The sequence below is a fragment of the Asterias amurensis genome, chromosome 3 (assembly GCF_032118995.1).
Source record: "Asterias amurensis chromosome 3, ASM3211899v1".
Lineage (NCBI taxonomy): Eukaryota > Metazoa > Echinodermata > Asteroidea > Forcipulatida > Asteriidae > Asterias > Asterias amurensis.
Window position 1 is genome coordinate 5,879,585 of NC_092650.1, and position 15,379 is coordinate 5,894,963.

Genomic DNA, 15,379 nt, shown 5'->3' on the forward strand with positions numbered 1-15,379 from the left:
GAACTCTTAAAAACGGACTATTGCTATAATTGCTGATTGTGTCATCATCGAAAATACAATAACAACCGGTGAAAAGTATTCGTCACTGGAAAAAATCCCTCCCCTGACTTATTGTCACATGTACCCATCCCATTATACACACGACTCCGCAGTGCACCCAAAATACATGGAGTTCACACATCACAGGTACTCGTCACCAACTTCTATGCGTAAACACATTGAGTTGCATGCCGATTACCTGCGTTACATTGAAGCCATTTTGTGAAAATCTTTTTACCCTGTGTGTGGAAACGGTGGGATACATTATTTTTCTACGTCTGTGGAGTTGAGGAACGTTTCCTGTTAACTATTTCGTACCACAAAACTGAAGGAAAATGTCGGGTGGTACTTTACAGGTAGGCTTACATGGAGCTCAAGTAATTGTGTGATAAACATTCAACTGATTTTACTGCGGTCGCACTGTCGTGTGTGTGTCACATCCGAGTCGTGTGACTTTATTGTTTACACATGCAAATGGTACCGGTGCATATAATACGCAACACCGAAGTCTGCCATTAATTTTCCCATTGCATTCTTGTACGTCTGAAAAGGAAAGTCCACTGTAAAAGATCTAGGAGTGTATTTCCAGTAGTCCAGCCCCATATTGTTAGTCTTCTTGAAAGTAATTTATGGAAACGTTTCTTTCCATTTTAATTTTCAGTATTAATAAACCTGCCAAGCATGCCAAGCCAAGCCATTCCATCCAGTGCCACCAATTTTTTTTCAGTTTATTTGTTATGTCTCATGATTTATGAACATGAAATAAATTATATATAATTTACTCACATGAGATATTCCTCTTGCAGTCTTGGTAAAAACATGGAGGTAGAATAGAAGTAAAAAACAATTGAACAAAAAACAAATAAGTGGTGCCGGCAGGATGAGGAAATTTGTTCGTGGCATAGTTGCAATAATAATAGACCTTATGCACATGACGTCATTTCAGTACGGTGCCCTCGCCTTGAGGTCAAACGTAGGTTGTTCATTGGCCAATCTATGTGCGATTTGATTGTTTCGTCACCGCTTGACCTCAAAGATGGTGGCTGGATGACGTCAATGCATAAGGTCTACTCTATTGTGGATCGGAACCCTCCATTTGGAAAAGTTTCCGTATGGTGCCACCAATTCCTTGATATGAAATAATAGTTATGGTATCATTCTAATTTACTTCAATGAGATAGGCCTATCCCTTTTTGTAAAAATGAGTGATAAAGTGGTGGCGCCATACGAAAAGAAATCCCTCCATTCTCCTGACACTTTGTGACAGTGACAGTCGACTCTTTCTCTCTTTCTCCAAAAGGGATGAGACAAAAGCTATAATTATTGCACTTTCTAGAATCCCTAGATAGAACTGTGTCTGCTCTGCTATCATCTCCCCAACCTCATCAACATCAACTGTCTTTGCAGTAAATCCTAATTTGAAAGGTTTTCCCCCATCACAGTTTATGCACCTAATTTAGTAACTGGGGCGTTTTCCCTCGAAACTTCGCCATCTGTGGTCGTACTACTAGTGCCCCAGTGAACTGTTGTAGATACGATGGGAATAAGCTATTGGGTATGATTTTTCAAACACCCCTAGCCACGAAAAAAATATCAAAATGGCAAAAGGACCCAACAAAATAGCTCGAAAACCGCATACTGGCTTCTGACAGTGCAAAAAAAAGATGCAAAATTATCAGCGGCAAACCTAACAACAGGGCCCAATTTCATGGCTCTGCATACCACCGAATCTGCGCTAATGATTAACATTTGCCGCTTACTGTGCTAGCGCCAAATTTCTGCGCTAGCTTTGTAAGTAAAGAATGCCTAGAAACGTGGAGTACCTAGAAACGTGGAGTACACACTCGTACCAGCAAAAATTTCCTGCTAACTCATGAAATATGCTTGATGTAGGCACAGAATTCCCTGCTTGTGTTAGCGCTGATTCTTTGCTTACTGTAAGCAGAGCTATGAAACTGGGCTCAGGTGAAGACATGATCTACCAAAGTCGATCTTGATGGATGGTTTCTCTGACTGTGAACTTAAAAATTACTCAAAAGTGCCACTGATGGGACTCAAACTTTCACCCAACTGATCAGAAACACCAGAGCTTGAGTCCAATGCTCTTAACCACTCGATCACGACACACATAATTACAGCAGTAGAGCCATGTTAAAATACTTCTATTTGCTCTGGTGTTACTGAAGTGATGACAGATGTTTTTATAGTTAACATTTCAACTTTTGTTTGACGTTTCAGAAAGCCATTGACATTGTAACCAAGGCAACAGACGAAGATAAGAATGGCAACTACGAGGAAGCTCTTAAGCTGTACACACACGGAGTGGAATACTTCATCCATGCTAATAAATGTAAGAACAGTCTAGGTGATGTTGAATGGTCAAATAGTAGGAGGGTTAACTGTTGATGCATTGCAGGCCTGATTTAGCTCAGAGTAACGAATGCAATTGCCGCGCCATTCAAACAGTAGGAGTGGCGTTAGTTCGAGGGTTGACTGTGTACTGTGTAGATGCATTTTAGTTCACCTCATGAATTCATGTAGGAATTGTCTAGATGATATTGAGCGGTCAGACAGTAGGAGGTTTGTCTGTGTAGTCTGTAGATGTATTCACCACATGATTTCAAATTGCAGGCTGGCTTAATCGTTCAAAACCATAGTGGATGATATTGAACGATCAGAATTAACTGTGTACTGGTCATTCACCACATTCAAACAGTTCACCACATTCAAACAGTTGAAGAGTTGACCGAGTGTGTAGAACACCTTTTAAACCATATGATGTCATATTGCAGGCTGGCATAGTTTTTCATTCAAAACTAAAGTGGATGATATTGAATGGTCAGATAGTAGGAGGGTTGACTGTATACATGATGTTATTGCAGGCTGCCATAGCATCTATCATTCTAAACTACAGTTGAATTGAATAGTCGAACAGAACGTGTAGGAGGGGTTAACTTAACAAAGTGTTAAAAACAAATAAGAAAGATATTTTGTGCAGTTTAATCTGTCTTAATATTTCTTGGTATATTTTGTTTGTTTTCTTCCATTTAGATGAGGCACATGGTGACAAAGCCAAACAAAGCATCAGGGATAAATGCACCCAGTATTTGGAACGAGCCGAGCAACTGAAGAAATACATCGAGAAGAAGAACAAGAAGAAGGCAGTTAAAGAAGGAGGTGGGAGCAGCAGCGCTGCAAAGAAAGGGTCAGTTGTTAGATAAGACAAATCTGTATTAGATAAATAAAACCCTTCTATTTAGGAGGATCATAACCGCTATAGACCTTTATCATGGTGCGGCCATCTTGGTTTTTCTCCCATTCATATCAATGTAACCAAACCGAGGCTGGAAGAAAAAATAGTCTGGTTCATTTTTGTACATAGCATCCATTACTGTTATTGGATACAGGGAACATGACCATGGTAGTGGGGACATGATAAAGGTCCTCACCCCAGACACATGGCAAACAAATACGGCTTCTTCTTATGAAAAGCAGTACAGGGTTTAAGCCACGATTTTGTAAAAGCGTGTCAAAATTTGCTTGAAGTTTATGAACTTGGTGTCCAGTTGTCAACTTACAATGTTACATGTAAATGACAGATAAATAAGGGTGTCCAGATTTAAAACAGGGTGTCCAAAAGACACCCAGACACCCCATGGCTTACACTATGAGCAAGTAGCCAACAGGACCATTTCCCATAGTCCACACGTTTGTTCACGGCCCATACTTATATAGAGTAACGTTAAAAAACCCAAATACCAACAAATACTAAAAGTTATGCCTCTGAGAAAGGTCCTGTTTGGATCGAAAGCTAAGGCCATCTACCCTACTCTTTAACAAATACTAAAAGATATAACAGGGAAGTTTTTTTTCAGCACTTTTGTTTCTCTGAAAGTTTAGAGCTTTTCATACTACAGAAAATCTTGCTGTTGGACATCGAGTTCGACAGCAACATTCAAACATAGTGTTGATCTGTTTAGATCACTTGATCCTGTTGAAACTTACACTGCTCGGGAGGTGGGTTGAGAGCTTTCAATCCAAGTGTGGACACTATTTTAATTTCCAGTCTGTTTGGAGTGTGAGTGTTGCCATCCATGCACTGTAGTCTGGAAATTTTCTGCTATAATTTCAAAATTTCAAAATATTGTCATGACCTTGTGTAACTTCTAATAAAGAGCTTGTCTTTTGATATCGTGTTTCTGTAGGGGTAAAAGCAATAAGAAAGACGATGGCAGTGACAGTGACAGCGATGACAACCCAGAAACTAAAAAGATGCAAAACCAGCTGCAAAGTAAGTTGTCGTGCTTCACCAGAATGATTGAGTGATGCTAACAGAAACTGTCAGGAATTGATACGAATACAAAACCCAATGTGTTTTGTTGTAACTACTAAGAGTTAAAGACACTGGACACTATTGGTAATTGTTAAAGACCAGTCCTCTCACTTTGTTTATCTCAACATATGCATAAAATAACAAACCTGTGAAAATTTTAGCTCAATTGGTCGTCAGAGTTGAGAGATAATAATGAAAGAAAAAACACCCTTGTCACACAAAGTTGTGTGCTTTCAGATGCTTGACTATGAGGTCTCAAAATCTAATTATTTGATAATTAATGCTTTCTCGAAAACTACGTCACTTCAGAGGGAGCTGTTTTTCACAATGGTTTATAGAAACTATCAACCTCTCCTCATTGCTCGTTACCAAGAAAGTTTTTATGCTTATAATTATTTTGGGTAATTACCATTAGTGTCCACTGCCTTTAATGCTAGCTTCTGATGATCAAATAATGAAATATTCAGCTCTTTCAGTAAAATTTAGTGCCGGTCGGTGCTCTGATTACAGCTGACTGCCACGGTGACAACCCTGTTATACTCTTGAATAAATGCTGAACTGTTGTCTCCGTCTTATGACCAGGTGCTATTATAATGGAGAAGCCAAACATCAAATGGAACGACGTTGCTGGCCTTGAGGGGGCGAAAGATGCCCTGAAAGAAGCTGTCATTCTACCCACAAAGTTTCCTCATCTCTTCACAGGCAAGAGACAAGCCTGGAGAGGAATCCTGCTATATGGGGTAACGTCAATAAACAAGTTATTGAATTATAACTTACGGAATAAAAGGGTAGCGACGAGTTCTTTTAACGGAGCCGAATAGCTATGAATTGCCTCGTGAAATGGAACAGTTCAAATTTTAACTTACGATAATATTCCTCCCATTCCACTCTGAGCCACTCAATACTTGTATACTATATAAAGGAATGAGTCTTGTACTAAGTACTTTGAGAAGCCCATTGGGTGCGATAAAGCGCTAATTGTACGCATTGACTGAAAGAGAAGCTTTGAGATGTTGTATGTTCGATCGACATGTGTGGAGAATCGTTAACGTTTATATCTAACGTTAAGTCTCAGTTTATTTTTTGCATGATTTTTACCAAATGCTAAAGCAACATTGACATTTGTTGATTTTTGTTTCGTTTTAATCTCTTAACAGCCACCAGGAACAGGTAAATCCTACCTGGCTAAGGCGGTCGCCACTGAGGCCAACAACTCCACATTTCTCTCCGTTTCTTCATCTGATCTCGTCTCCAAATGGCTGGGAGAAAGTGAAAAGTAAGTCATTGCCAAGATTATCTATTAATAGGTTGTAGCTATGATGTAGATTACTCTGGATGATGGAAGGCTGTTGTCACTGTAATCCAGTGGTTAGACTACAGGGCCCAATTTCATAGAGCTGCTTAGCACAAAAATTTGCTTAGCATGAAAGTTCTTCCTTGATAAAAACAGGATTCCCAACCAAATTTCCACGTGATTTTCATGAAAAGCAACAGCTGAATATCGGTAACAAGCAATATGCAACAAAAGGAAATTTGTTTGGTAATTCTGTTTTTAATCAAGGATGAATTTCATGCTCAGCAAATTTTTGTGCTAGCAGCTCAAAAATTGGGCCCAGGACTTGCTATAAAAAGGTTGTGGGTTCGAATCCTACCACGCTTACTGCTGATTTCACACAATGACTAGAATGGGCATTGGCGTCTAGTTACTGAATCACAATTTCTTCATTTGTAATCATAGACGTTAAAGTAACGTTTGCTGGAGAGAAATTGGCTGCTGCTTTTGCTTTCTCTGCTTTCTCCCCTAACTCTTTTGCTTCAGCTCTCATTTTGTTTATGCTTGTGCTAATTTGGCGTAAGGAGCAAGTTTGGGTGAGTGACTAGATATGACCAAAGAGTGTTACGCAGCTCTGATATTGACTGTAGTCGACCATGCTCCAGTGCATGGGTCGATATTTAGTAAATCTCCCTGTGCTCTATGGTTTCTGGTTAGTCTAGTCGAGTCTAGTCAAGTCTAGTCGCCACCCAAACTTGCTCACTGAATTCAAACTCTGGTGTTTCTGATCAGCGGAGTGTGGTTTTGAATCCCCAGCCTTGACACTTGTGTCCTTAAGCAAAACACTTAACCATTGTTTGGATGAGACGTTAAGCCGTTGGCCCCGTGTGTTGTGTAACCCGCGTAAAAGAACCCAGTGCACTCATCGAAAAGGGAAGGGGTTCGCCCCGGTGTTCCTGGCTGGATTGGTGGCATGTTGCGCCACAGCACCTTGTAAATCATTACATGGTGCTATGTAAAAGGAGTACATCTCACAAGTCAAACTTAGGCCGATACCTTGCTTAAACTGTATGTTTCAGTGCTTTGAGACGCAAGCACAATATAAATATAGAATACTATCATTATTATTATACCTCTCTCTCTCTCTCTTAATGAAGTTTGTCTTGACTTTTTACACCTTACAGGTTAGTCAAGACATTGTTCTCTATGGCTAGAGATAACAAACCCTCCATCATCTTCATAGATGAGGTGGATTCACTCTGCGGCTCAAGGAGTGAGAACGAGAGTGAGTCAGCCAGACGTATCAAGACAGAGTTTCTCGTCAACATGCAGGGTAAGAATTCAGTCGCCTGCTTCAGGGTCTCATTTCATGGCTCTTGCTTGACGCGGAATTCTGCGTTTGCGATCACCGTTCTTTGCTTACGGGGGGGGCAAGCGTTGAATTTCTGCGCCAACTGTGTAAGGGAAGTATGCCTAGAAGTGCTGAATCTATATGCACGCAAGCAAAATTTCCTTGCTACTTTGTGGTTTTTTTATGTTCTATTTGCTAATTGTGTTTGTGTTGTGTCTATGGCTGTACCCCACAAGCCTAGGATTATTTGAACAATCTTCTTACAGCTTCTATTGTTACGTTTCTTCAGTATCATTAGCATTGTTCATGTATACCCCTTGCTGGTAATGTACTGTTAGATTTTTGTCCGAGTGGTTCCGTCTTTTCCTGCCGTGAGTACGAAAATAAAAGAACACCACAGTAGAAAGTCAAAATTCCTCAGTTTCATTGTAAAGACGAAAGAATGAAAAATGGTGCTTTGCTATACCTTGTCTGTAATTTTTGTATCATTCTTTAGTTTTGAATTTGTTGTTTCTTTTATTAGTCTTTTGTTCTACAGTTATCGTAAAACCGGAAGAACGAAAAACATTTCAGTGCATTACAACACATTGTTTGTGATTACAATAGTGATTGATATATTTCCTTCTTTTTAAATTTTTCTTTCCCTTTTCTTGTACAGTTTTATGGTTTCTTCAATAGCACCTTGCTTAACTTTTAGGCACAAATGGAATCTTGTTTTTCATGTGCCTTTAAGTTAGCTTTGTTTGTGTAGGCCTAACGTTCTCTTTTAAGTTTCGAACAGTTTACAAAATTCTTCTGTTAATTTTCAAGGCTCAAACATGTCAATCTCCTGCTTATTTATCTGAACCTGTTCATCATTATTCCCCTACTCGGACTTTACGATCATCTCAGCAGTCATTGCTTTCTGCTACTAGAGCTTCTTCCATTTTTTTATGGCCACAGATCTTTTTTTTTACGCCGCACCGTTTCTTTGGAATAGTCTTCCTGTGCATATTCGCCAAGCTAATACTTTACAATGTTTTAAGTCCCTTTTGAAAACTCATTTGTTTAAAGCTTCTTTTTTGTAATTTGCCTATTTGTATCTTGTATCTTTCTCTACTTGTTTATTTTATTGTTTCTTTTATGCGCTTAGAGGCTTTTGCATTAGGCGCTTTACAAATGTCTTATTATTATTATTATTATTATTATTATTATTTGTATGCTGTACTTTATTGGTTTTTTTTTTAAATGTTTTGACTTTACACATACAATTGGGCGAGGGGGAGGTTTTAAAGAATGTATTTAACATGATGATGCAATGTGTACTTTTATAATAAGGCATTAATGAATGAATTAATGAGTAAACAAGATTGTTACACTTTGCTGCTTTTTACATTGTTACACTCTCCAGGTTACATTATATGCATGGTGTTAATTATATAGATGTTTAATGGTGTTATAGACAAATTAAAAAGAAACACAACAATAACAACTGAAACATTTGACATTTTTAAGTAGGATTAAGAATTAACAAAGAAACAATGCCCAATTTCATGGCTCTCTGCTTACCACAGAATTCTGTGCTTAATGCATACTGTAAGGTAAATTACCCTATGCGCCGTAAGCGCGTAAGCCGAGTTTCACTGTAAGCAGAGCCATGGAATTGAAAAACAAATTTGTGACTTATACGTTTTTTTCTTTTTCTTGCTTTGATGTAGGAGTCGGATTGGACAATGATCAGGTTCTCGTCTTAGGAGCTACCAACATCCCATGGTCATTAGACGCTGCCATCAGAAGAAGGTAAAACACACTCCTCACTGTACGGCCTCAATTTTAACAATGTTGTACCAGAAGCATGCGGCTGTCAAAAACTTTGTTGGACAGTCGCAATCAAAGAACTCACCGGCTTATCAATAAACGATGCGTATCGACTTTTTTGGGGGGGACTTGATAAGCAGAAGTGGAACTACCTATCTTAAAGTTGGTATATGTACTAAGCGCCTAGAGTACTTTAGGCAGAAGTGGAACTACCTATCTTAAAGTTGGTATATGTACTAAGCGCCTAGAGTACTTTAGGCAGAAGTGGAACTACCTGTCTCAAAGTTTGTATATGTACTCAGCACCTTGAGTACCTTGTTTGGTAGATACGTGCGCTATATAAGACTTTGATATTACTATTATTGTTATTATGACTCTTCGATCTCTGTATTTTATACTGATGCGATCAATTAGACCACTTTTTGTAGTTGGCTATTATACTCAAACAAACTTAAATTCTTCATTCAGGTTCGAGAGAAGAATATATATCCCCTTACCCGAGGAGCAAGCACGCTGCACGATGTTCAAACTACACATGGGTAAGACGCCCTGTGAGCTGACGGACAATGATTACAGATACCTGGCTGAGTTGAGTAGCGGGTACTCTGGTGCCGATATCAGCATCGTGGTCAGAAACGCTCTCATGGAACCCGTCCGCAAAGTGCAGACAGCAACACATTTTAAGACGGTACGTTCAAGAGTATTGTTTTTCCCTAACGACTGTGCAGGTCTCATAAGATACATTTTGCGGTGATGCCTAGAGATAAATGAGTGATGGTGTTCTAAGAAGAACAGGAGGACTCAATGTTTGGGAGAGTACTCTTTCCTTCGTCAGTCTCAGTCAGGACATTGACGACTGACAGAGTATGCTGTCGGAAACATGGTGTCACAGTAAAATATTTCTTACAATCATTCAACCATGCAAGTGTTATCGTGCAGATCTCGCATGTGTTTGAACGTTTTTGGGACCACTAACAGGTTCCCCTGTACAGAGCCTTTAACGGGTGAAGGAAACAAACTCGCACACTTAAACGGGTCCCAATGTTCCATTATGCACGAGACTTGCACAGTCTGTTTTTTCCCTTAATGAAGTTAGTAATGGTGTACCTTAAAAGATTTGCCTTAAAGACAGTGGACACTATTGGTAAGTGTCAAAGACCAGTTTTTCACTTGGTGTATCTCAACATACATAAAATAACAAACCTGTGAAAACTTGAGCTCAATTGGTCGTCGAAGTTGCGAGATAATGAAAGAAAAAACACCCTGGTCACCCGAAGTTGCGGCTTTCAGATGCTTGATTTCGTGACCTCAAATTCTAAATAAGAGGTCTCAAAATCAAATTCGTGGAAAATTCCTTCTTTCTTAAAAACTGCGTCACTTCAGAGGGAGCTGTTTCTCACAATGTTTTCTACTATCAACCTTTTCCCATTACTCGTCACCAAGAAAGGTTTCATGGTAATAATTATTTTGAGTAATTGCCAGTAGTGTCCACTGTCTCTAATGAAGTTGTTTATTATGCTTAATTTGCCTTTTGAAATTTGAAATTTAATATCAAAATTTTTTTTTTTTTTTATTTAATGGTTTAATTTTTTTCACAAACAACATCAAGAGAAAACCATATAAAACAGTAGGGCTTTTAAAACCAAGATAAACACCAAATAGAAAACTTTCCAAAGACCTTGTTTCAATTCAGCGTGCTTCGGCCAATCATTCAAACAATTGAGTCCAGTTTGCCCCACAGTTTGGAATCATGCTGGAGAGAACCCTGTAATGTTTATGTAGGAATGCCTGAACTCATCCCAATCCTGGAAGAAAACAATCTGAGGGTGCGTTCGATTAGCTTCCCTGGGTCGACCCTGGTGGGCTCATCCGAGTCGCAAATTTAATTATTCCAGGCAGTTAAATACCCCACGCTCGTCCTGGAAAAGTTGCCTATTTTTTATCCCAGGACGAACATGTGCAGATACTTAACCCAGGGATGTGATTTCTCCGGCTTTTGCCGGATTTCCGGCTTTTTCGACTCAAAAAGTCAACCAACGTGAATCATGTGAATCCGTTGAGAAAGTCGGGGGGTAGATTGTGCTAATTAATTATTCATGTTGAGTTTTGCATGCCGAAATGTATTTAATTTGTTTTATGATGAACGTTCTACATTAAATTGTATTGCCATATATGAGAACGAGGTGGAAACAGAGCGCTGGGTCGGACGGGATTTTTATTAAATGACGCTAAGAAGACGCATAAGTTGTGATCGTTCTCACATTGGACCCGTACGGTTTGTTGTTTTTACTGGGTAGGAGCGTGCTTCTTTCACCAAGTCTAGTTCCTATTAACGCGTGTGCTGTGCTTGCGTATTAATGGAATGGGGGAACAGACTCATTGTGTAGCAGTGACCTCGTTTTGTGTCTGCGCAATGTGCGGTGGTTTTACGCATGGTGATAACTGCGCAAATTTAAAAAACTCGAAATGCACGAACAATTTAGAAATTGCGCGTCGCCAATGCTAGTAGAGCAACGAAGATCAACGCTGCGCTGGAGCTTCTATTTTTGGTTTGCGTGCACAATATGGCAGCATTTGCCACCCAACGTCCGTCCACGTGTACGTGTGGCCGCACCGATACAATCCATACGACGTACGACTGTTTTTGAGGATTCGTACTGTCATGACTGTTGTCTCATCAGCCAGTCGAATCGGCATGGCGGCGTCGAAACAAACTTTGCCGAGGGGAGACCCATCAGTTCGAGACCTGGAAAAAGGTGTTCAAAATAAATTCCGCTGGAGTTGGCTGGACGAGTCGGGCACTGTTGACGGACTTGAGATTCATTTGCATCAGTGCTAACTGCTATGAAAAATTTGTGACCGCGGCTAGAAAAGTGATAGGTACTTACTGTGATGGTGATGACACCATCATCTCCGGGTCTGTTTACCCAAGGCTACAACAAGTACAATGTATGATTTCACTTTTCCCTTTACACGCAAAAAGAAGTCTGCCACTGGAAATGGCAGATTATTTTAAACACAGAGTAAACTTGGCAATGATTTTGTGTTTTATTTTCAATGTTATACTTATTCTGAACAAGGGTTTCCCAGCTGAATTAAATACAATATTTGAGATTTTTGTTTCTCTCCTAAAAACACTGAAATTGTGCAACAAATAGTGATTAAAGCAGGTGTTCTAAGGAAGCTTAGAATGCACCACAGAGCATCTAGACTTCAAAATTTTTCCGGGGCCCTTGGGCGGGCCCCGAACCCCACGCTGTAAGGGGCGAGCTTGCGCTCGCAATGATAGGACTCACATTTCCAGACAGTTTAAATTTTCAGGCTTTTTTTAAGAAAAGCAATCACATCCCTGTATTAACCACGTTCTTCCTGGGAAAAAAATACGCACCCTTCTTGTGGTGACGTCAGTGCACCTCGGGCCAGCTCAAAGTGCCCCGTTTGTGGACCCTTAGTAAAAAATTAATTTTTTTTCTTAATTTCTTGACTTTGAGTTGTATACCCTGCCAATTTTAACTATCTGTGTGTATTATTTCAACAGATTTCCGGCCCCTCCCCAAAAGATCCCAATGTCATGCTCCATGACCTATTGACCCCATGCTCACCGGGTGACCCCCAGGCAAGGGAGATGACATGGCTCAATGTACCAGGAGAGAAGCTAGCGGAACCAAGGGTTACAGTGGTATGTGCATTGATATTAGTCTGGTCCCCATTCCAAGGGTTATGTACATGGATATTAGTCTGGTCCCTCTGTCTACTATAAAGACAGGTATTGGTCTTACAGGCCTAATGTTTTCATTGGTTGAGCATACAGTGATGAAAGCTTTCCATTCAAAGGGTTATAGTGGTATGTACATTGATATTAGTCTGGTCCCCATTCCAAGGGTTATGTACATGGATATTAGTATGGTCCCCTGTCTACTATAAAGACTGGTATTGGTCTTATAGGCCCAATGATTACATCGGTTTAGCATACAGTCTGACAGTGATGAAAGCTTTCCATTCAAAGGGTTATAGTGGTATGTACATTGATATTAGTCTGGTCCCCCCCCCAAAGGTTATCTACATGGATATTAGTCTGGTCCTCTGTCTACTATAAAGACAGGTATTGGTCTTACAGGCCCAATGATTTCATTGGTTAAGCATACAGTGACAAAAGCTTTCTGTTCCAAGTGTTACAGTGGTATGTACATAGACATTAGTCTGGTCCCCCAAGGGTTATGTACATGGCTACTAGGATGGTCCCCTGTCTACTATAAAGACAGGTATTGGTCTTATAGGCCCAATGATTTCATTGGTTAAGCATACGGTGATGAAATCATTCCATTCAAAGGGTTACAGTGGTATGTACATAGATATTAGTCTGGTCCCCCAAGGGTTATGTATATGGATATTAGTATGGTCCCTTGTCTACTATACAGACTGGTATTGGTCTTATAGGCCTAATGATTTCATTGGTTAAGCATACAGTGATGAAAGCATTCCATTCAAAGTGTTACAGTGAGTGTACATAGATATTAGTTTGGTCCCCTTAGGGTTATGTACATTGATATTAGTCTGGTCCCTGTCTACTATAAAGACAGGTATAGGCCCAATGATTTCATTGGGTACAATGACTTCATAGGAATCTGATAAACATGCAGCGACGTAAAACTTTTAATTTCTGTGTTACGATTGGTCTGCTCCAAATTAACATATTTTGTCAGCTACTGACCATCCTTGTATACGGGGCCTACAGTTAAATGACTCATCGAAGTGAAGAAACGTTTGTGGTAGTATTTTATTTGAAGAACCTACAATCTTCAGGGGTCGAAATTGCCACTAGCCCGCTAGCCCGGGACTTCCCCATTTACAGTGGGGCTACTTATTTATCCAGTTTGATTGCCAGGTGGGCTAGTGGATGAAATAATGTAAAAATTAACATCACAAACAGTAATGGGCCATGCTAAATGTGACCTGAGTTTGTGCCAGGACTCAAGACATGATGTGTTTTTCGTTTTTCAATATCTCATCAGGACAACTACAAATTCTGGGTTACTAGCCCTGCTGACTACCATGAAAATACACTTAATTTTGACCCCTGCTTGATGATGTATTTTTATTTTCTTATATCGTTAACAGAAAGACCTGACTGCTTCATTAGATCGTATTAAACCATCAGTCAATGAGGACGATCTAGGCAAATATGTCAAGTTCACTGAGGACTTTGGACAGGAGGGTTGATCAAAGGTAGGACCTGCCATCTTTATTGTCACATACCCTGTTTGTTGTCTTGAGTTTAATTAATACTTAGGGTATCAATGTGTGCTGAAGAGGTTTTCAACTAGTAGCTTAATCCCAACGAGGCCTGGTTCTTGATAATTTTACAGAGACGAAGTCGAGGTAAATTATCAAGAACCAGGCCTCGGCGGGTTTAAACCACTAGTTGAAAACTGATTCAACGCACTTTGATTCCCATTCATAAATATCTGTTCGGTCAAAAAACATCAAAAATTTTTGTCAAAAAGAAAATTAAATGCAAAAATTATAATTATTCAATGGTTTCTTTCAACACAACACCCCTCCGCCGCCCTCGGGTTAACAAACCCCTTATAAGGGAATCCTGTACGCGTCGCGCATATCGCCTTATGTGGCACAACTGTCCAGGCCGTTGCTCTCAACCAATAGGAATGAAGAAACTGCCTCATAAGCACAGGTGCAAGCTCGCGTGTCACGCCCATGTTTCAACATTTTAACTGGTCATAAACGAAGGTTTATACACACACCCACGTGACATGCTCTCCACCAATAGGAGTAGGGAAACTGTCTGAGGTATTTATGAATGATAGATAAAAGGAACCTAACTACTTTTTTTTGTCTCTGGGCTAAACTGGGTTGGGGTAGGGAGCTTTTCTAAACACCGGGCTTAGCCTTTCGATTGGGCTTGAGCTTCAAAGCATGATGGTGTTTATGTTCCAAGCTCTCGATTGAAGTCACAATCTCATTTTTGTTTGCTTGCAGAAACAGAAAATTGAACAGTGCAAGAATAAGTGGAGACAGATGTACATACAAATGCTGAATTCTACTACGACACCTAGACAGCTAGAAGCAAGGTGATACTGAAGATGTTTCATTAACAACACTCGTGGCTTTCTGGAACAATGAAGAAGGCCTCCTGTACTCCAACCATAACCTCGTTCAGACTTTTCAAATATTAAGGCCATTGGACCCTTTCGGTACAGAAAAAAAAAAAAAAAAGTTCACAGATTTACAAATTACTTACAGGGCTTACAGAAGGTAGTGGTGAAAGACTTCCCTTGAAATATTATTCCATGAAATGCTTTACTTTTTGAGAAAACAGTAAAACAATATCAATTCTCGTTAGCGAGAATTACGGATTTATTTTAAACACATGTCATGACACGGCGAAATGCGCAGATACACGGGTGGGTTTTCCCATTATTTTCTCTAGACTCCGATGACCGATTGAGCCTAAATTTTCACAGGTTTGTTATTTGATATAGAAGTTGTGATACACGTGTATCAAGTGTGGGCCTTGGACAATAGTGTCTACCGAAAGGGTCCAACGGCTTTAAAGAGTTTGGGTACT

At 39.8% G+C, this 15,379-nt stretch overlaps 1 protein-coding gene across 1 annotated transcript; it reads left to right on the forward strand.

Annotated features, from left to right (window-relative positions):
* The first annotated feature begins 236 nt into the window (after positions 1–236).
* LOC139934420 (vacuolar protein sorting-associated protein 4-like) lies at positions 237–15,175 on the forward strand. Its single transcript, XM_071928649.1, has 12 exons — positions 237–395; positions 2,278–2,389; positions 3,091–3,244; positions 4,245–4,330; positions 4,955–5,112; positions 5,530–5,648; positions 6,830–6,978; positions 8,694–8,775; positions 9,262–9,481; positions 12,332–12,472; positions 13,912–14,019; positions 14,791–15,175. The coding sequence occupies exons 1-11, from the start codon at positions 375–377 to the stop codon at positions 14,011–14,013; spliced, it is 1,344 nt and encodes a 447-aa protein (XP_071784750.1). The 5' UTR covers positions 237–374; the 3' UTR covers positions 14,014–14,019; positions 14,791–15,175.
* The last annotated feature ends 204 nt before the right edge of the window (positions 15,176–15,379 follow it).

Coding starts and splice junctions, on each gene's coding strand:
- LOC139934420 (XM_071928649.1), top strand. CDS start 375: ATGTCGGGTGGTACTTTACAG. Junction 2,390..3,090: donor CTTCATCCATGCTAATAAAT/GTAAGAACAGTC, acceptor TCTTCCATTTAG/ATGAGGCACATGGTGACAAA. Junction 5,649..6,829: donor TGGCTGGGAGAAAGTGAAAA/GTAAGTCATTGC, acceptor TACACCTTACAG/GTTAGTCAAGACATTGTTCT.